Below are 21,662 nucleotides of genomic sequence, written 5' to 3'. Positions count from 1 at the left end.
ACGGCAAGATTTCATTCTTTTTATGGCTAATATTCCATTGTGTGTGTGTGTGTGTGTACATATACCACATTTTTAAAAAGATTTATTTATTTGAGAGACAGAGAGTGAGTGTGTGTGCACAAGTGGAAGGAAGAGCACAGGGAGAGGGAAAGGGAGAATCCTGAAGCACACTCCCTGCAGAGCGTGGAGCCCAATGAGGGGCTTGATCCCAGGACCCTGAGATCATGACCTGAGCTGAAATCAAGAGTTGGAGGCTTAAAGGACTGAGCCACCCAGGCACCCCTACACCACATCTTCTTTATCCATCTATCAGTTGATGGACATTTGGGCTCTTTCCATAATTTGGCTATTGTTGATAATGCTGCTATACACATCAGGGTGCATGTATCCCTTCACATCCATATTTTTGTATCCTTTGGGTAATACCTAGCAGTGCAATTGCTAGATCTAGAGTAGTTCTATTTTTAACTTTTAGAGGAACCTCCACAGTTTTGTTTTGTTTTTTTTAAGATTTATTTATTTTAGAGTGGGGAGGAGAAGGGGAGAGAGAGAATCTTAGTCAGACTCCCAGCTGAGCATGGAGCCCAAGACCGGGCTGGATCCCACAACCCTGAGATCATGACCTGCGTGGAAACCAAGAGCCGCATGCTTAACGACTGAGCCACCCAGCCACCCCCTCCATACTGTTTTTAATGAGAAATATTTAAACTTAACTCTTCTTATGGGAAAAAGCCAAAGTAGAGGAAAAGCTGAAGATACACCATGGAGTGGGTATGATTGATGGCGCAAAATCCTTGAAGAAGCAAAAAAACCTGAAGAACTGATTTTAAACTGGAAGATTCTCTCTTAACAGAAGGGATGGAAGATACTGGGCAAACCAAAGCTTGTGTGGGACAGCGAGTAGATTTGATTAACTTGATTAAAAATCGTAACTCTTTAGCGATGACAAGGTATTGGCTCCAAACGCCAACTTCTCGTTTATTCCGTATCCTGGTGATGAGGTGGGGGGCGTCAGGAAAACCGGACCACCGGGCCTCCAGCGGTTTCCCACCACCGAGGCCCGCCCCGCCGCAGGGGGTCGGCCCGGCGCCTGCGCACTTTGCGCCCCAGCTCCTCGCGCCTGCGCACGGCGCCGCCACCGCTCCTTCCACTGGGCTCTCCACGGCGCGGGACTAAACGCGCTTCCGGGACTCGCCCGCCGCAGGAGTTGGCTGTTGTCAGCGCCGCGAGCTCCGGAGACTCGCCCTCGCTCAGCCAGAAACCATCCGCCTGGGCCCGCGCGGGAGGAGCGGGGCCTCTGAGGGGAGCGGCGACCCCGCCGGCCCCGGTCTCTTTCCCTGGCGGCGGCGGCTTCTTCCGTAGGACAATATGTTCAAGAGAATGGCCGAATTTGGGCCTGACTCCGGCGGGAGAGTGAAGGTCAGTGCCCAGCACGCGCCTCCCCTCCGGGCGTGGCTCTCACGTCCTGGCTCCTCCCTGCGCCACGCTGGGGAGGGCCCGGTTGTTTTCCCTCTCGCGCCTTAGCTCAGGCTTGGGCAGTGGTTTCTAGACGGAGAGCGAGTCAAAGCCGCTGCGGGAAAATCAGTGTTTCTTTTCTTTTGGCCACGATTTGACCGCCTCTCCACCCCCTTCCGTCCCCGCCAAAAAACAACCAGTGGTGGCTTGAGGGAGAACTGGACGTTGTTGCCGAGGAAAATAGCTGCTTTGAGGGCTTGGTGCTCATCTGCCAGCCCGGGTCACCGGTAAACTGGGGGTGCCATCCACCTGATTGTGAGGATAATAAGAGCAGCAGATACTGGGTTCTGCGCTTACCGTGCCAAGCAGAGTAGCTGACCGCTTTACCCGATTCTCTGATTCAGTCCCTACAGCAGCCTTTCAAAGGCTTACCCGCACAGCATGTGCAGGTGCGAGAACTGAAGAGCTTGGGGGGATAGAAAAGTTCGGAAAACTTGCCCGAGTTCATGATGTCCACAAAGCCCCAAAGCTTCGGCCAAGATATTAATCAAGGCATGCAGAGAAGATAACACTGGCCCGCACACAGAGAACGTTCCGTAAATGTTAGTTTTCTTTTGTTTTTAAAGTTGCTGGCGTGGAGCCTAACAATGTTTGACACTGACCCGTTTCCCTCCCACTTTCCTACATCCCCTCGCACACTAGTTTTTAAGGCAGGGCTTTCTGGTTCTTGATATATAACACCTAATTTTACCCCTTCTGATTTTAGATTTATTGCAGAAAGGAAATTTTCCTTTAAAAAGAAATCACCCACGGGGCGCCTGGGTGGCTCAGTCGATTAGACAGCTGCCTTCGGCTCAGGTCATGGTCTCAGCGTCCTGGGATCGAGCCCCACCTCGGGCTCCCTGCTCAGCGGGAAGCCTGCTTCTCCCTCCCTCTGCTGCTCCCCCTGCTTGTGCTTGCGCGCTCTCTGTCAAATAAGTAAATAAAATCTTTTTAAAAAAAGAAATATCACCCACGTTAGCACCAGTCTAGTTACTCTAGCTTTTCATCAAGTCCTGATCCGTGTCATCCATAATTTTTACATAATTTTGACTGTACGTGTATACAACTATTATGCACAGTGCTTTAATATCATGTGCAAAGTAGGAGTTCTTGGAAAATTTCAGAAACTACCAAAATTTAATGGAAAGATGTCAGGTAGAATTCATAGTACCAGAAACTTCATCATAAATATATATTTTGCCCAACCTTTGGGCAAGGTTTGGAACTGATAGGAAAGTACTACCAAAGGGTTAAAACGTTAGCTTTTGGAGAACTTACAGAACTTTCTCTACTTGTAATCATGTAAGGTTCAAAACGTTTTAAGTCCAAAGTGATTTGAGGAGATTAGGCTTGTAGTCCTCAAATGCTTTTCCACCAAACATGCCTGTGAGTTAGTCATGTAAAGCTTTAAAATTAAGGATTTATTTCTCATTCCTGATGATTGTTATGTCGTTTTGTAGGCATCTTTTTCCAATTTAGATAAATTTCCTTCAGTTAGAAAGTGTGTTGACAGATGAACCCGCTTTGCATCACCGAGGAAATCTGCAAGTTCTAGCAACACAGTAGTAGCTGCAGGATGTATTACCCATGCCCGGCGCCAGTGCTCCTTCTGCTCATTCATTCAGGCCTTGAGCCTGATGCCTCATCTGCTGTTGCCACAAGTGTCAAATAGCACTTGCTGTGATTATTTAAATTCTCATACAAACTGCTTGCCTTCTTTTAACTAACTTGAGGCTAATAGGGATTGGATTTGTTAATTTTCCAGCCAAAATGAAAAGTTTTTCCATTTGTTCACGGCTTTTCCTTCTTATGAATTGAGTACATTGGCAGAGCACTTTTAATATGTGGTATATCTTGCTTTTTGACCTTCAGATACATTCTTACTGTTGAACAGTTAGTCTCAAATTTCATGTATAACATTCAGCGTTTTCTCCTCCCTTGAAACTTTTTGTCTCTCCTTTTCATGAGAATCCGGCAACAGTCACCACCTCTACACATACCAGATATGATGAGAAACATGTACTTCCATCTCAGAACTTAACACATAAGTAATGAATTGAAAAATGTTTGCCTTAATTCTACCTAAAATCCTCTCCCAGACTGTCTTTAGTGTTTGTACTGTGCTTTGGAAAACACTGCTGTAAACTGATAAATCAAGACATTATTACCCTCAGGTGATGGCAGTCAAAATTGGTGGTGTTAATTCCTGAGGCTCGCTTTAAGGTTTGTAAATAAAGAGCCTTTGCCTTTCTTAAAAAAAAATCTCTCAAAGTATTTTACATGATTTAAATAGACATTTTCAAAGTGGGAACATTGTAATTAATCTGGTGTTTAGTTGCTTGTGTTAATATGAAGATAATTGTCTGATACTGATTTGATTGAGAGAAATCCATGTTATAAGCAAACTCTAGGTATTTAGCTTGCCTGCCATTCCTTAAAACAAGTTTTCAGGGCGCCTGGGTGGCTCAGTTGGTTAAGTGACTGCCTTCGGCTCAGGTCATGATCCTGGAGTCCCAGGATTGAGTCCTGCATTGGGCTCCCTGCTCAGCAGGGAGTCTGCTTCTCCCTCTGACCCTTCCCCCTCTCACGCTCTCTCTCTCTCAAATAAATAAATAAAATAAAATAAAAAAACAAACCCAAGTTTTCAGAGCTCTTATTCTGTATATTTGGGTAAATGAGGCAATATTAATTGGTGTTGAAATTATTTTTCCTTTAGGGGGTTACTATCGTCAAACCAATAGTTTATGGTAATGTTGCTCGATATTTTGGAAAGAAAAGAGAAGAGGATGGGCACACCCATCAGTGGACAGTGTATGTAAAACCATATAGAAATGAGGTAGGCACTTGTTTCTCCTATAACTTTTTGAAGCCACAGTTTGTTTTTGATTGAAGATAAATTGTAATATAGTAACTTTCTGATTATAAAATTGGCCCATTGTAGAAATGTCACCCCCAAAAAGTTGAAAGAAAAAAGTGAGCGTTGTCATCTCATAACAGTTAGTAGAAATCCAATTTTCCAATAATGGATTTTCCAATAATGTTTTCCATCTAAAGTTATGATAACAAGAACCATGCTATAAACACAGCACATCTTCCAATCATTACGTCTTAAGTTAGCTTCGTATTTAATCAGGTGTTTCAGGAAGAGTAGTTCATACTTTTTAGGAACAATTTGGTAATAAGACCATCAGAGGAGATGAAAGACAAAAAACTACTCTATAGTCTGGATGCTGGTAATTTTGTTTTGTTGCTAAATTTCTAATGCCTGGAATACAGTCAGTGCATAGTAGGTATTCAGCAGATACTCAGTGAATGAATATTTGTTGATTTAAAACCCTTTAAAGTTCACAAAAAAACTTGTATATGAATGTTTGTAACAGCATTATTCATAATAGCCAAAGAAATGGAAACAACCTAAGTATCTTTCAGCTGATGAATGGATAAATAAAATGTGGTATATCCATACAATAGAACATTATTAGGCAGTAAAAAGAAATAAAGTACTGATACATGCTACTACCACATGGAATGTTTAGAAACATTATGGTAAGTGAAAGAAGCCAAACCAAAAGCCATATATTGGATGATTCCATTTTTATAACATGTCCAGAATAGGCAAATCCATAGACACAGGAGATAGATTAGTGGTTGCCAGTGGATGGGTGGAAGAGGGATTTAGGGGTGAGTGCTAATGGGTATGGGGTTTCTTTGTGTGTGATGAAAATATTTTAGATTTGATTGTGGGAATGGTTGTACAACTCTGTACTAAAAACCATTGAATAGTTACTACAAATGGGTGAATCGTGTGGTATGTGAAAATCTTGATAAAGCTGTTATTTAGAAAAAACAAGAAACCTTCAATGACTGACCTGTTGCCCTCAGGATAAAGTTAAAATTACCATGTTTTAGGGGCGCCTCGGTGGCTCAGTTGGTAGAGCTTGTGACTCGATCTGGGGTTGTGAGTTCGAGCCCCATGTTGGGGATGGAGATTACTTAAAAATAAAATCTTAAAAAAAAAAAACATACACACACAAAAAACGGTTTTAGAAGGCCTGCCATGGTCTTTCCCAATTCTGCCTCTGCAGCTTATCCCGTGCTGTGTTTGCCTCTTCATTTCCTTCTACCCTCCATTCCATCAATACTAGAGTACTCTCAGTTTCCCAAAGGGACACTCTTAAATGTCTTCATTCCTTACTTCCTACCTACTCCATTCTTATTGTTCCCGTAGGTATTAGTTTAAATGTATTTTCTTTCAAACTACTCTCTTAATCTCCAAAAATTAAATTAGGTGCCGTTCCTAAAATTTGTACCTGTTGCCCTCCTAACAGATTACATTGAAATGCTGATTTTCTTGTCTCTCCCTGCCATGAGGACAAGAGTTTATTATTTACCATGGTGGCATCTGGTATCCAGTATTGGTCATTTGTAGAAAAAAATGAATGAAAGTATTCCCAAAGAGTCTTCAAATATGCTTATGAAAAGCTGCCTCAAAAAATGTTGACAATATAATGTTAAGTGATGAAAGCAGATGTTAGTATATTGTTATGACCCCGATTAAAAATGTAGATAATGTAGATAATCACATAAAAAGATTTCCCGAAAGCAAATAAAAAGATTAACGAATACTACTGTCGAGTGTGACTGATTCAGTTTTACATTTTTCTACAGTGAATTCTTTTTTGAAAAAGCCACTTTCCCTAGGAGAATCCCTTTTATGTGCCAGAACTAATGAATATGCTCCTGTGCTTCAAAATAAGATTAGGAAAAGGAGTTTTGTATCTGATGGTTTTAGGTTGCTTAGTTTAGTTGAACTTAGCTTTATGTAATATAATTTTGTTCTTTAAAGTTGCTTAGTTCTTAGATGTGCTTTAGTTTATGTGCTTATTTCTGTAAAATATATAGGAAATGTACTATTGTTTTTATAGAAAATCAAAATTGATTTAGAGCATTGCCTATAGAGATATATAAAAATAGGATCTGCAAAACAAGTGAATTAGGGACATGTATATTCCTGTATGTTACGAGTTGTGAAAGAATTCAACTCAGGCCTCCTTTGTTTAAAATAAAAACCAAACCTGGGTATAATTCATGTTTTTTAGAAAGTTATAGATTCCACTGGAGATTAAGGAGTACACTTGTCATGATAAGCACTGTGTGATGTGTGGAATTATTGAATCACTATATTGTACACCTGAAACTGTTAACTTGTGTGTTAACTATACTGGAATTAAAATAAAAGAAAATAAAATTAGATTCCATAAAATTTGAGGGAAAGTGTATTTTATAAAATTAGGTACAATGCTCAGTGTATTTTCCTCATAGTTTTTAAATGTAGATGGCAGAACTAATTCCTCTGTATTTTAGGATATGTCAGCATACGTGAAGAAAATCCAATTTAAATTACATGAAAGCTATGGCAATCCGTTAAGAGGTACAGTACAGTTTTTTGATTCATAATATAAAATTTAACATTTAAAAAGATGTAGGAGACTGTATCAGTATTTTTTGTAATTTATAATTGTTTTATTTTTTTCTCTTCAGTTGTTACTAAGCCTCCATATGAAATTACTGAAACAGGATGGGGTGAATTTGAAATAATCATCAAAATATTTTTCATTGATCCTAATGAGAGACCTGTGAGTAATGGTAATCTTTGCAAACATAAAACAGATTTTTGTAATTGTGAAAATGTAATCTACTTAATGAATAGTTTGTTATATGTTGACATTTTTATTCAGATACACTTTATGTAAGCTTATGGCATGGTGTATCTTGCCATGAGTTAAGGTTTTTCATTTTTATGGGAAATGCCTTTCAAAACTTATTTTTCAAGTATAGAAAGAAGCGATATAATGTGAACATTTCTCAGAAAGAAACCATGGAATCATGTGACTACTACAGCAAAAAAAGTTTGAAATTCATTAATATTATTTGGTTATTAGTAATAAACGAGATGAGTCCATCTGCTGTCTAGAATGAGAGTATCCGGTTTTTTATAGTTAGCAACAGTCTTTTTGCTTTTTCAAGTTTGTTTTTTCAAGTTGCTATCAGTACTAGCAGCTTTATTTTATTCCTGAATTTTTATTTATAACCATGGATTTTTTCATCTTTTGTTCTCTTATCAGATTGTTGCTTGATAATGTAAAAAGTCCCTCAAAACTTTCACTTTGATCCCTCAGCAGTGTGGTGAGGTTGATGATACCATCATTTTAGAGATGAGGATACTAAGGTTCAGAGATCAAGTCATATGCTCAAAAACACAGTTAACTGGGGCAGAGCTAGTTTTTGAACCCAGGTTATTTGCATTCAGACCTCACATTCTTTCCATTATCCTTTCTTTTGACTAAAACTACTCAGCTTGTTTTGTTTGTAAACCCATAGAGTTACAACTCAGTTATGGCTCTCTCATTCCACATGTGTGGTTGGTGTTTAACTCGTTTCAGGTCATCACCATTAATTTTCATCTTGATAGATTCAGTGCATTTCTTTAGCACCAAACATTTACACTTTAATAATCAGATTACATTTTTTAAATTGTATGTGCTTCTAAAGGAGCTGACTATGACCTGGGCCTGTAGTTCAGAGAATTAGTTCCTAGTGGACTGCACCAGAGATATCTGAGTTGTTTTTTACAAATTCAAACTCCTAGGCCCCATGCCCCAGAGAGTCTGATTTAGTAGGTTTGGAGAGGAGCCAGCACCCCTCAGAATCACCCAGGTGATTTTGGTGCGCAGGAAGATTTAGGACCCATAGGGATGAGCCATACTCTTCCTTCGTAGGAATTCCTTTAGGCAGTCTTTTAAATGAGAGCCTTGTTTGGGCTTACTGTCTCCAATAGAAAGACTATTGCCTTTTGTCATTAAGTGAAACTGGGGTTGTTCTAGTGCTAAGAAAGCTCTAGTTTGTGTTAAGCTTCCTTGAACTTTTTACTGATAACTGTTCATACATTCGTTTTCTTTTCTCCTGAATGACATCTATAGCTCATTTAAATGTTTTCCATGTGATAAGGTTTTCAGATCTCCTATTATTCTTTTGTCCTTCTGGAATACTCTCAACAGACAGTATATTCTATCTGGCAAGAAATTATTAAATATCCATTATTTGCCAAGATACTGTTCAAGGGGTAGGATACAAAGATGAGATACTGCTCCAGATGAGATACTGCTCCTGTCCTTAATGGAAATAGTCTATTAGGGAGAATAGAATACAGAAATACAGCAGATGTTGAGAGAGAAGGAAAAGAAATCAGTAATGCTAGTAGGGCAGAAACTCTTTTTAACTTTGTAAGATTGCTTGGAATTCATTTTTACTTTGAGAATGTGCTGCCTTACCTATCTATTCTTCATCTGTCCTGTCCACCACTCCCGGTTGGAAAATAAATCTCTGAGAGAAATTATATTATAACCTTGTGTGAGACAACTCTCAAAGTCCACTCTTGGAAAGAGTGCTTATTGTACTTCTGCAGTGATTAATTTATTGAATAGGTTTCCGTATAGATCTACACAGGCCTGGATTTTATTACCCAAAAACTGTTGTCATATTCTTTTAGTATAATGAAACCATTATACTTTTTTAATTGTTGACTCTTTAAAATAAGTCATGAAGTTTTATTTAAAATATAAAAGAAAGACACAGGTAATATGTGATTTATTTCTGTTTCCCGGTTATAGATGAAAAATCTATAGATCAAACCATTATAGATTATAGATCAAACCATTATAAAAAGAATGATTGTTCCTAAAAGCAAAATGCTAAAATTGGGTTTTTATTCCTAGAAATATCTTCGTGGCTAGTTAAGGCATTTTCATTGCTCTAAGAATCTTCAAACACCCCTCAAAATTAGGGACATCTGTCTTGACGTTTTTCATTGTCTATATCTGCATGAATGCCTCTGAGTGTCTGAATAGTAAATTCAAGGAAGGACGGTTTTATGATGCAGTTTTAAATTGTTCTTGAATTATAAAAGTAAGGTATGCACATGGTTTAAAAAAAGATTTTAAAAGTAAAAAATACAGGTCTCCCGTATCAGTTTCTTAGGGCTGCCATAACAAAGCACCACAAACTGAGTAGCTAAAAACAACATATTTATTCTCATGGTTCTGGAGGCAAGGTATTGGCCATGCTTTCTCCAAAACCTCTAGGGAAGGATCCTTTCTTGTGTCTTCTGGTTCCTGGTAGCCCCAGGTGTTTCTTGGCTTTGGTGGCATAACTAAAATCTTTGCCTCCATTGTCACCTGGCTCCTCTCCCTCCTTGTCTCTGTGTCTCTTATGAGGACACCAGTCGTATTGGGTTAGGGCCTTACCTAATAACTCCCATCTTAACTTTATTACACCTGCAAAAACTCTATTTCCAAATAAGGGTCACATTTACTAGTACTGAGGGTTAGGACTTTGGCATATCTTTTGGGGGGACACAGTTCAACCCATAACATCTTCTTTCCCCTACCTCTGGGCCTTTCCCTAGGAAAACCACAATGATTCTTTTCTGTTTTTCTAAAATTACTCCCATGCATCTCTGTAGCTGTGTTTTATGTAATTTTTCTACATTGTCACTCTGTAGAGATGTTTTCTAACATCCATACCTACCCTCTTTAAAACATGCATGGTGTTAGTAGATGTGGATAGATAATAATACCTAATAGGAAAATAAAAGTACAGAATTTGAGTGATTTGCCACACAATAACTTGTAGTTGAGATAAGATCCTGAATTTGACATGTTAACTAATTCTACTTTCTAATTCAGTTACAGAAATCATGATGTCTCACGATGATGAAAACCATTGCACAGATGTGACATCTATTTTTATTTCACAGGTAACCCTCTATCATTTATTAAAGCTGTTTCAGTCAGACACCAATGCAATGCTGGGAAAAAAGACAGTGGTTTCAGAGTTCTATGATGAAATGGTAAGAAGATTTTATAATGAGAATTTTAAAAGCATTTTAAGTTGTAGAACTTTGAAGTTACTGAGCTTTTTTCCATTCTATCCCATTAGATATTTCAAGACCCAACAGCAATGATGCAACAATTATTAACAACATCTCGCCAGCTAACATTAGGAGCCTATAAGCATGAAACAGAATGTAAGTGCCATGAGTTCATAATTAATTCTGAAAAATAATGTATTCTATAATGGTGAAAGGATTATGATTAGTGACTATTAAATTTTTTTCTAAGGATATATAAAGGTAAATTTTTTAAGAGTTAAAAAAATATGTATTACTATAGAACCTCTAAGAAGGATGTTTTAAAGATTTTATTTATTTATTTGAGAGAGAGAATGAGATAGAGAGAGCATGAGAGTGGGGAGGGTCAGAGGGAGAAGCAGACTCCCCGATGAGCCGGGAGCCCGATGTGGGACTCGATCCCGGGACTCCAGGATCATGACCTGAGCCGAAGGCAGTCACTTAACCAACTGAGCCACCCAGGTGCCCCTAAGAAGGATGTTTTAAATTGTTCACAAAGTAGCCTCTCACATTCTCTGAAATACTGTCTTTTATTCCCTAATTACATTTAAGCATAGCTTTTCACTAATCTTGCTTAACCTGTCACTCAACCATTTTCTGTTTACTAGTCTTTGCTAATAAAATCTGGGAAGAACCTTGCAGAACATAATTACAGTTGACCCTTGAACAACGCTGACCACTGTCCTCTACCCAACCCGCCAACAGTCAGAAATCTGTGTAACTCTTCACTTCCCAAACACTGAATTACTAATAGCCTACTGTTGACTGGAAGCCTTATTCATAAATAGTCAATTAACACATATTTTGTATATTATATATATTTTAGTCTGTGTAATAAAGTAAGCTAGAGAAAAAATGTTAGTCATAAGGAAGAGAAAATATATTTACAGTACTGCACTGTATTTACTGGGGGAAAAAAAAAATCCGTGTATAAGTGGACCCATGCAGTTCAAACCCATGTTGTTCAAGGGTCAACTGTATACTTTTGTACATAGTAGTCCCCCCTTATCCATGATTTCACTTTTCAAGGTTTCAGTTACTTAGGGTCGACAGTGGTCCAGAAGCAGGTGATCCTCTTCCTGGCACATTGTCAGAAGGTCAGTGGTAGCCTAATGCTGTGTCACAGGGCTTGCATCATTCACCTCACTTCATCTCACCACTTAGGCATTTCATTATCTCATATCATCACAAGAAGGGTGAGTACAATACAATCAGATATTTTGAGAGAGAGAGAGAGACCACATTTACATAACTTTTATGACAGTATATTGTTATAATTATTATATTTTACTAGTTATTGTTAATTTCTTACTGTGCCTAATTTATAAATTAGACTTTATCGTAGGTCTGTATGCATAGGAAAACGCATAGTTTGTATGGAGTTCAGTATTATCTGTGGTTTCAGGCATCTACTGGGGGTCTTGGAATGTATCCCCCATGGATAAGGGGGGACTACTGTACTGTGAACTAGCTTATCTCTTTTTGTTTAACCTGTGTCATTTTACATAGTTTCAGATTAATGCTGAGGTGGTGAATACTAGAATGACACACTGATAATCAGTCACATTATATTTTCCCTCTAAGCTAACGTGGCGTCAGAATCCCATACACATCACTCCGTGCAGCTACTGCCAGTCATTTGCAGTTGGTACTCAAGATGATACCTATTTGCCATCCTTGTGTTAACATTTATGTCAGCATTCATTAAGTTGTTCTTTGATCTTCCATTCATTTTCTTATAGTATATATTGAGCACCAGTTATATACCAGGCATTATTCTAGGTTCAGAAGGTAGAGCCGTGTCCAAACCAGACAAAAATCCCTCCTTCATGAAGCTTACACTCTATTGAGAGAAAGGCAGATATTAAATAAATAGAACAGTAAAGTGTAAGTTAGTAATTAGGTGATATGGAGAAAAACAGCAGGGAAGGGAACACCTTTGGTGGGAGGAGATGGTTGGAGTTTTAAATATCAGGTCAGAGAATACATTTGTGAAGCATATTAAAAGTTCATAAAACTATACTAATAATAGTAAATTTGTAGAGATTTGCCCAAGCACAATGATCTAGCTATTAATAATAATAGTTGCTTCTACAAGGAATAATTAAAACAATAGTACACACTTAACGAGAGCTTACTGTGTACTAGATAAGTGCTTTACATTTCTGAACTTACTGAATTATGGGTATAACAACCCTAGGAGGAAGATGCTACTATTAGCCCCATTTTGTGGATAAAGGCCCTAGTGCATAGAGAGATTTGATGACTTGTCTCAAATCACCCAGTAGAGCCAGGATTTAACCTGAATCTGTGCTGTTCTATCTGTTCTATCTATAAGCTGTTTTATCTCTGTAAAAGCCTTATAGTCTGTGCTTCTAACCAGTAAGTTATATTGGCTTGCAAAAATAATAATTTCTCTTTGGATTGATTTACTCTAAATTGAGGCTTAATTTAGAAATTTAAAACAAATTTTTCTTCCTTATATAAGCACTTAATATATAGGAAGCAGAAAACTGAAACAAGCTAAAAGAAATTTTTAAATGTTTTCCCTTATGATTTCATTGCTAATTAGGTCTTCTTCTAAGTACATCATGCCCTTTGCAGTCTTACGATTGGTCAGAAAATAAAGTGTAATGACCAAACCAAACAACAAGAATCTATATCTATAGTGTGTGTTGTCCTTTTGACAAATAAGTTGGATCAGGTCTTCCCGACTCGATTTAAAACTACCTGTTAACCATTGTACCTGACTCCTTGTTGTTTCCCAAATTTGTATGTGCTGTTTCCAGGGCCTGTGATGTCCACTTCATCCATCTAATTCCTTTCTCATTGTTTAAAACTCACCTCAGATTTTATTGCTGCCAAGAAGCCTTCCTTGATACACACACCCTTTCACACTGGTATGAATCCAGTCTGCTCTCATAGCTCCCTATGACACTGTACTGCATTTTTCTTTCTTGTCTATCATCTACCTCACCCCAGCATCTAACAAAGTGCCTTTCACTCAGTATATGTTTTTTCATTGATGTGGAGAGAGAGGGAGAAAGGGAATAAAAATTGTTGCATAGTAAAAAAAAAAAAAAAAAAAGCACTCTAAACGAAGTCTAAAGACAGACAAGCCATGAAAAAATATTGTACTCCTATCACAAATGACTAGTTTCTTTAAAATATAAAGAGCTCCTGCACATCAGTAAGAAAGGCCAATAACTAAAAAGCTTCTGCACAACTAAGGAAAGTACCAACAAAATGAAAAGACAACATACTGAATGGGAGAAGATATTTACAAATTATATATCTGATAAAGGGTTAATATTCAAAACGTATAAAAGAACTCCTACAACTCAATAGCAAAAAAAAGCAAACAATCCAGTTTAAAAATGAGCAAGATTTGGATATTTTTCCAAAGAAGACATACAGATGGCCAACAGGTACATAAAAATGTGGTCAGTATCACTAATCTTCAGGGAAATGCAACTTAAAAATTACAATGAGATACGACCTCACACCTGTTAGAATGGCTGTTTTCTAAAGGACAAGAAATACAAGTGTTGGCAAGGATGTGAAGAAAAGGGAACCCTGATGCACTGTTGGTGGGCATGTAAATTGGAGGTCCTCAAAAAATTAAAAATAGAACTACCATATGATCCAGCATTTCCACTTCTGGATATTTATATGAAGAAAATAGAATCACTAGCACTAACTTGAAAATTGAGAAGAGATATACACCTCTGTGTTCATTACAGCATTATTTACAATAGCCAAGATATGAAAACAACCTAAGTGTCTGTTGATGAATGAATAAAGAAAATGTGGTATATATACACAATGGAATATTATTCAGCCATAAAAAAAAAGAAGGAAATCTTGCCATTTATGACAACATGGATGGGCCTTGAGGGTATTATGCTAAGTGAAATAAGTCAGAGAAAGACAAATGCCAAATGATCTTACTTACATATGGAATCCTAAAAGAGAAACAAAAACAAAAAACTGGGGTGCCTGGGTGGCTCAGTCGGTTAAGCGTCTGACTTGGTTTTGGCTCAGGTCATGATCTCAGAGTCTTGAGATTGAGCGCCCCATCGAGCTTTGCACTCAGCAGGGAGTCTACTTCTCTCCTTCTCCCTCTCCTCCTGCTCACACACACACGTGCTCTCTAAAATAAATAAATCTTAAAAAAAAACAAACTCATAGAACAGATTGGTGGTTGTCCGAGATGAGGGTGGGCGGTTGGTGAAATGGCTGAAAGGGGTCAAAAGGCACAAACTTCCAGTTACAAAATAAATAAGTCATGGGGATGTAATGTACAGCATGGAGACTATAGTTAGCAATACTGTATTGCATATTTGAAAGTTGCTAAGAGATCTTAAAAGTTCTCATCACAGGAAAAAAAATTTGTAACTATGGTGACAGATGTTAGACTTACTATGATGATCATTTTGCAGTGTATACAAATGTGGAATCATCATGTTGTACACCTGAAACTAATATGTCACTTATACCTCAGTTTATTAAAAAGGCCAATAATGCGATAGAAAAATTAGCGAAGGTGGGCACCTGGGTGGCTCAGTTGTTAAGCGTCTGCCTTCGGCTCAGGTCATGATCTCAGGGTCCTGGGATCGAGCCCTACATCGGGCTCCCTGCTCAGTGGTTGGTGTGCTTCTCCCTCTCCCTCTGCCCCTGCTCATGTGCTCTCTCTCTCGCTCATTCTCTCTCTCAAATAAAGTAAATCTTTAAAAAAAAAAAAAAAGGAAAGACAATCCATAAAAAGGAAGGGAGAAATGTCTCTCCTAAACATAAAAAGATTGGTCAGCCTTAGTAGTAAAAAGAGAAAGGCAAATTAAATTTAGCCTGAAATACCATTTTTAACCTTTCCGGGTAACAGATCGAGAAGTTGATACAGTAGGAAAACAGACATACAATGTTAGTGGGACTGTAAAGTAATAGAACCTTTAAGGGTTACTTGGCATTCCTTCAAAGTTACAAGTACATATATCCCAACAATTGTACTTACAGGAATTTATCCTACAAGTGTACTGATTATCCTACAAATATACTGAAATAATTACTCACGGCATACACATTATTGCATTGTGTGTAAAAGAAAAAATGGAAATACTCTATATCAGAGGGGACAGATTAATGAGTTATGTATGTCCATTAGGTGAAGTCATCTGCAGCCATTAAAAGAATGAGACAGCTGTAGGATACAGAATGGGCTTTCAGATGATACTAAGTGAAGCAGCAAGATGCAGAGCAATGTGTAGATAGTATGATACCACTTGTTTTGGGGGTGAGAAGAAATCACACTTAGATGTGTGCTTGTCTATGAACAAAATATTTCTGAAAGATACCAAAGAAACCTAAAACTGATTATCTCTGGGAAGAAACACTGGTTGGTTGGGGGGACAGAGGTGGAAGGAGACATTTTTACATTATCTACATTTTTCAGCCTTTTAGTTTTGTATCATATGTAGGTACTTATATTGTCAAAAATGATTTTCAAAGTTAAAATTAAGCAGTGAAGGAAATTACAAAGAAAAATAAGGATTGTTTTGGCAATATAAAATTTTACATGTATTATAAAATGTATCATAAAAAGAAAGTCACCAGCCATAAAGAAAATAAAGAAATATTATTGCATGTTTTTAATGTGCTAGATGCTTTACATTTATTACTTAATCCTCAGATATTCTCTGAGAAATAACAGTTTTAACTGTACCAAATAGAAACCAGATTGGGGGAGACTTAGGAGATAATCAGCATTTAGCTAATAAGAGGCCAAGGTTGTATTTGAACTGAAGTCTTTCTGATTTCAAAGGGTTCCCTCCCCCCCCCACCACCACACCAAACCATGCTGCTTACAGTTAGTGATCATCTTATCAACAGTAAAGTACAACTGTGCTTTATAGTCATCAGCAGCAATTACCTGAAATGTCCACAAGATGGAACTGCTGGACAAAAGTAGGCATTTTTCTTTGTAAAACAATACTACACTATCCAAGTGGGATATTTAAATAGGTGTGTTCTATTTTGCAGTAATGATACTTTCTTTAGTAATTTGTTATGTAACCGGCTAGAATGTTTTAAATATTTAGTGTTCCTCTGTCATAATGGTAGTTAGGATGGCTTTTTATGTACCTAACAGTATTCTCTTAGATACTTTATGTACATTAATTCATTTAAAATTTTTGAGTAAAGTTTTAGATACGAACTAAAAATAAAAGTTTACAGATCTACTTACTAAGATGCTAGATCCTCTTTAGTAGCTGGTCATTAATACCAGTAGAAGTCATTCCACGAATACCAAGAAAATATAAAAGCTTAACTAAGAGCACATTATCTCCCAGAACTTCTGTAAAACCATTAAGACTAGTTTGGGGGAAAGAAATAGGTCACAAAATATGCTAAATGAGACAATTAAAACTAGAAGTTAAAAAAATTAAAAATTTTTTTCAAATATGAGGTGTTCGTTATAGTCTCATTATAATACACATCATTATAATGAGAAATTAGCATAGAAATAATAAATAACTTAGAGTGTCACAGCTAGTAAATGGTACAGCTGGAATTTAGACCTAGGTGGTTATTGCTATCTTTTTTTTTAAAAGATAGGGGTTTGTTTTACCAGCGTGATTTTGTTTATGTAAAATTTTACTTGTACATATGTTTAAGAACACTGTATTTAGTTAGCTCTTCGTATTATCTGGGTGTCTCTTGGATTGTATTCCACCTTATTTCCAAATTAATATGTATGTGGAGAGAAAAACAAGGACATTACGTCTTTTTTTTTATTTTAAGATTTTATTTATTTATTTGACAGAGACAAAGCGAGAGAGGGAACACAAGCAGGGGGAGTGGGAGAGGGAGAAGGCAGGAAGCCCGATGCAGGACTCGATCCCAGGACCCTGGGACCATGACCTGAGCTGAAAGCAGACACTTAATGACTGAGCCACCCAGGCGCCGCAAGGACATTATGTCTTAACATCTTAATTGTGAATGGCCAGAATTTCATTCTTAGTTGCAGAAAGCATCTTAGATTCTCTTGTGAGAGTTTAGACTTTCTACCCACCTCCGTATGTTTAATGTATCTTAAGTTGTTTACATTTCATCGTGGAAACTGACCTAAGGAAATGCCATATTTATTCCTCTCTGACATACCTTAGACATGGGAGAAAAATGAAATAGTTCAATAAAAATATGTTTTCCTTAGTTGCAGAACTTGAAGTGAAAACCAGAGAAAAATTAGAAGCTGCGAAAAAAAAAACAAGCTTTGAAATTGCAGAGCTTAAGGAGAGATTAAAGGCAAGTCGTGAAACTATAAATTGTTTAAAAAATGAAATCAGGAAACTTGAAGAAGATGATCAGACAAAAGACATATAAACAGTTCTAAGAGAGCTTGTTACTAAGCTAGCTGAAAATAAGGTGGACTTTAAGGGAGAAATGGACCGCAAATGCCATGGTGTTTCTTAGAGAAACGACACGTGTACGTGTTGACCACAGATTTCCAGCAATGGGGTCAAAGGATTTGTACTTTTCAAGCAATCTTTAAAGTGAATATATGTGTGTAATAAGAATGAATGCTGTATAGGCATTTTATCAACCCATTTTGGGGTAATTCTAATGATGTTAAGCACAATTTAAAAAAATTTTTGGCATTGTATGTATAGCTTATCCTTTTGACAGGCATCACAATTTCATAATAAAGTAAAAGTTGTACAAATTTTGTACTTTCCTGGTAGAATTAGATGGTAAATTAACATGTGTATTTAATTTTTTAAGTTCTTACTGTCCCCATCCTAACTCTTTTGTATCTGTTGTGCCCACTGCCCAGTAAGTACTCAATAAATGTAGTTTACAGATCTTGTGTCTGCCTCTTGATGTGTTTCTTCCTCTTTGATGAAGCACCTTAGCTCTCTCATTACAATTAATGTATCTCCATTGTATTGTGATCACACGTCTCTTATTGGCACTCATTGTGGCAAAAATCATATTTTAAGTGTTGTTCTGCCTTACTACCACAGTGTCATTCATTTTCACGTAGAAAAGTACTTAATCCCTCATACATTTTCCAAAGATACATAGGAAGCTGCTGTGTATCAGCTTCACATATGACCCCTACTTTCTCCATTTTCTCCTTAGCCTCCTGTTCAGATCCACATAGTGAGCCCTATACTTTTGGACTCATCTAATTGGAACATGTAGTAGTACTTAAGGCCACATGGGCTTATCTGTCTGGGCAACCTAGGGACAACAATAGGTAGGAAAGTATTTTGGAAAACATGTAACAATATTAGTTAATGGCAACCATGCCTATACCTAATGTAAGGATTCTGTATTCTCTGTAGTAGAGTATTTAACTATATACTCTAGCACTTGATTCTTTTTATCTGCCCTGTAGGTTAGTTATTTTGAGTAATTGTTGCTTTATTTTTTTAAGTTGTGGCACTTACAAGCATTATGAGGTTGTGCAAAGGTCTCCATAGTCTTAAAATTTCTGCCAGGCCCTATGGGATTGGAAGTAGCACTTCTGATTGTGCCAGGCATCATTCATCTTTACCCTACCTCCTATCCAATGCCCAGTATAGGGTGGGGACTGGGGATTGACCAGAAAAACTAATGGGGAAAAGTCCCATTCTCCTTGAGGGACCCTGACATGGGAGATTATCCCTCCATTATTCTAGTCAGATTAGCCTCCAAGAATGTGTTGGTTCATGGAGGTAGGTCTGACTTTAGGCATGCAAGAGTACAAGAGTCCAAAATAGGTCATTATGGCTCAATTTTGCCCTCTATCTTTGTTTTGGCTTTAATCTAAGTAGGATCTCTTCAGAGTATGCAGACAGCTCTTATAACTCAAGACCACCCAATTTTAAAATGGACAAAGGATTGGGTAGACATTTCTCCAAGGAGATACAAATAGCCACCAAGCACATGAAGAGATGTGCAAATCAGAACCACAATGACATGCCACTTTTATACCAACCAAGCATCTATAATTGTAAACAAAACAAGACAAAAAAGTTGGTGATGATGTGGAGAAATTGGAACTCTCATATATTGCTGGTGGGAATGCAAAAAAGTGTAGCCACTTAGGAAAATAGTTTGGCAATTCCTCAAAAAGTTAAGCTTGGGGGCGCCTGGGTGGCTCAGTCATTAAGCATCTGCCTTCAGCTCAGGTCATGATCTCAGGGTCCTGGGATCGAGCCCCGCATCGGGCTCCCTGCTCCGCGGGAAGCCTGCTTCTCCCTCTCCACTCCCCCTGCTTGTGTTCCCTCTCTTGCTGTCTCTCTCTTTCAAATAAATAAAATCTTAAAAAAAAAAAAAGTTAAGCTTGATTATGCTAATGATCCAGTAATTCTGCTAGTGTGTACCCAAAAGAAATGTAAACATGTTTGTGTAGAAACTTGTACATGAATGTTCATGGCAGAATTGTGCATAATGGCCAAAAAAGGAAACAACCCAAATATCCATCAACTGATGAATGAATAAATAAAATGTATATCCACACAATGGAATATTATTCAGCCAGAAGGAAATAAGTACTGATTCTGCTGCATCATGAATGAACCTTAAAAACATAATGCTGGGGTGCCTGGGTGGTTCAGTCGTTAAACGTCTGCCTTCGGCTCAGGTCATGATCCCAGAATCCTGGGATCAAGACCTGCATCCAGCTCCCTGCTCTGCAGGAAGCCTGCTTCTCCCTGTGCCACTCCCCCTGCTTGTGTTCCCTCTCTCGCTGTGTCTCTCTCTGTCAAATAAATAAATAAAATCTTAAATAATAATAAATTAATAATGCTAAGTGATAGAAGTCAGACAAAAGCCACATACCGTATGATTCCATTTGTATGAAATTTCCAGAATACGCAAATCTGTAAAAACAAAGTTGATTAGTTGTTGCCAGGGGATGGGGAGAAGGGGATTTCTATTTGGGATGATAAAATGATCTGGAATTAGTGCTGATGATTGCACAATCTTGTGAATATATAAAAACACTGAATTGTACATTCTAAAAATGGTCTAAATGAACACTATAAGTTTGATCTGAAAAAATTTTAAACATTTAAGTGGCAAATTTTGTCTAGAATTATACAAACTTTAAAAATATTCTACAAGCCCTTGATTTCTATTTCCCCCTTCTTCTACAAGTGGAAGAGAATATTTATTTACCAATGGCAATAGCTAGATGTTGAGTCAACCAACAATGTGACTCAGATTAGTAACAGGCCTTTCTGCCTCTAAGACTTAATTTTTATGTTCAAAGCATTAGCATTTTTAATTATTGTTCATGCATAAATACTTCTCAAATCTCCTTTCTTTGACTAATTGGAGTAATTTAAGACAATCAAATAGGAACATCAGGTAGCAAGATTGCAAAGCATTGAGATAAGAATCTGGCTAGCTATTAGTAACATTTAAGAAAATTCTGGTGTTAAGCACTGTTGGCTGGAATATTAAAGAATAGATATTTGGAATCTCATGTAGAATACATTTCAGGTGCCTGTTCCTTAGCATTATCCCTAGTATCTGCAGGTTTTTTTTTTTTCTTAAATAGTAATAGACTTTAAATTCTTGAGATTGAAACCAAAGAAAATGAGATCATGCAAGTATTAGCTAGAGAGAACATAAGTAAATATTTTTTGGAGTTGGAAAGAATTTTTAAAGTACAATGGGAACCTCAGAAATCATAAAATTCTGGATCTCGAATGAGTTTGGGAAGCTCTTGGGATTTGCTTTAAAATAATCTGGGGAATGGGAGATGGTAGGGGGAATAGGGCATGTACATGAAACAAGATTGACCATATATTGATAACTTTTGAAGCTGAGCAATAGGAATTATTATTTCTACTTTCGTATATGGTTGAAATTTTCCATAATAAAATTTTTTTAACATCAGATAGAAGAAACCATTAAAATTCTACTTTACTTCTCCGTGAAGTCAAGAACTGATAAAGAATAAGTCATTTTAATCACAATACACACTCAGAAGATGACAGGAGCTTCCAATTGCATAGTTTACATGTTTACTTCTGTATTTTTTATTTTAATAATTCTAGCAAATTCTTCACTCTTGATTGGATATGATAAAAGTTTAGAAGGAAGGGGGTGCCTGGGTGGCTCAGTCAGTTAAGTGTCTGACCCTTGATTTTGTTTCAGGTTGTGATCTCAGGGTTGTGATCTCAGGGTTCTGAGATCAAGCCCC

General features: G+C 37.5%; 1 protein-coding gene across 2 annotated transcripts in view; it reads left to right on the top strand.

The window, feature by feature from the left end:
• The first annotated feature begins 1,136 nt into the window (after positions 1–1,136).
• Positions 1,137–21,662, top strand: part of YEATS4 (YEATS domain containing 4) — a 60,023-nt gene continuing 39,497 nt past the window's right edge. The window contains exons 1-7 of one of the 2 annotated variants that reach the window (XM_032420588.1): positions 1,137–1,419; positions 4,214–4,333; positions 6,862–6,928; positions 7,039–7,133; positions 10,313–10,405; positions 10,495–10,582; positions 17,676–19,471. In XM_032420588.1, coding sequence (XP_032276479.1) covers positions 1,369–1,419; positions 4,214–4,333; positions 6,862–6,928; positions 7,039–7,133; positions 10,313–10,405; positions 10,495–10,582; positions 17,676–17,845 — 684 coding nt within the window. In that variant the 5' untranslated portion in view covers positions 1,137–1,368 and the 3' untranslated portion in view covers positions 17,846–19,471. Of the gene's footprint in view, positions 1,420–4,213; positions 4,334–6,861; positions 6,929–7,038; positions 7,134–10,312; positions 10,406–10,494; positions 10,583–17,675; positions 19,472–21,662 lie in introns of those variants that run through there. The other variant, XM_032420587.1, reaches the window with a different exon arrangement.

Source organism: Phoca vitulina, unplaced genomic scaffold (assembly GCF_004348235.1).
Source record: "Phoca vitulina isolate PV1807 unplaced genomic scaffold, GSC_HSeal_1.0 scaffold23, whole genome shotgun sequence".
In the NCBI taxonomy this organism is placed as follows: Eukaryota; Metazoa; Chordata; class Mammalia; order Carnivora; family Phocidae; genus Phoca; species Phoca vitulina.
This window is presented reverse-complemented; position numbering and strand designations above follow the sequence as displayed.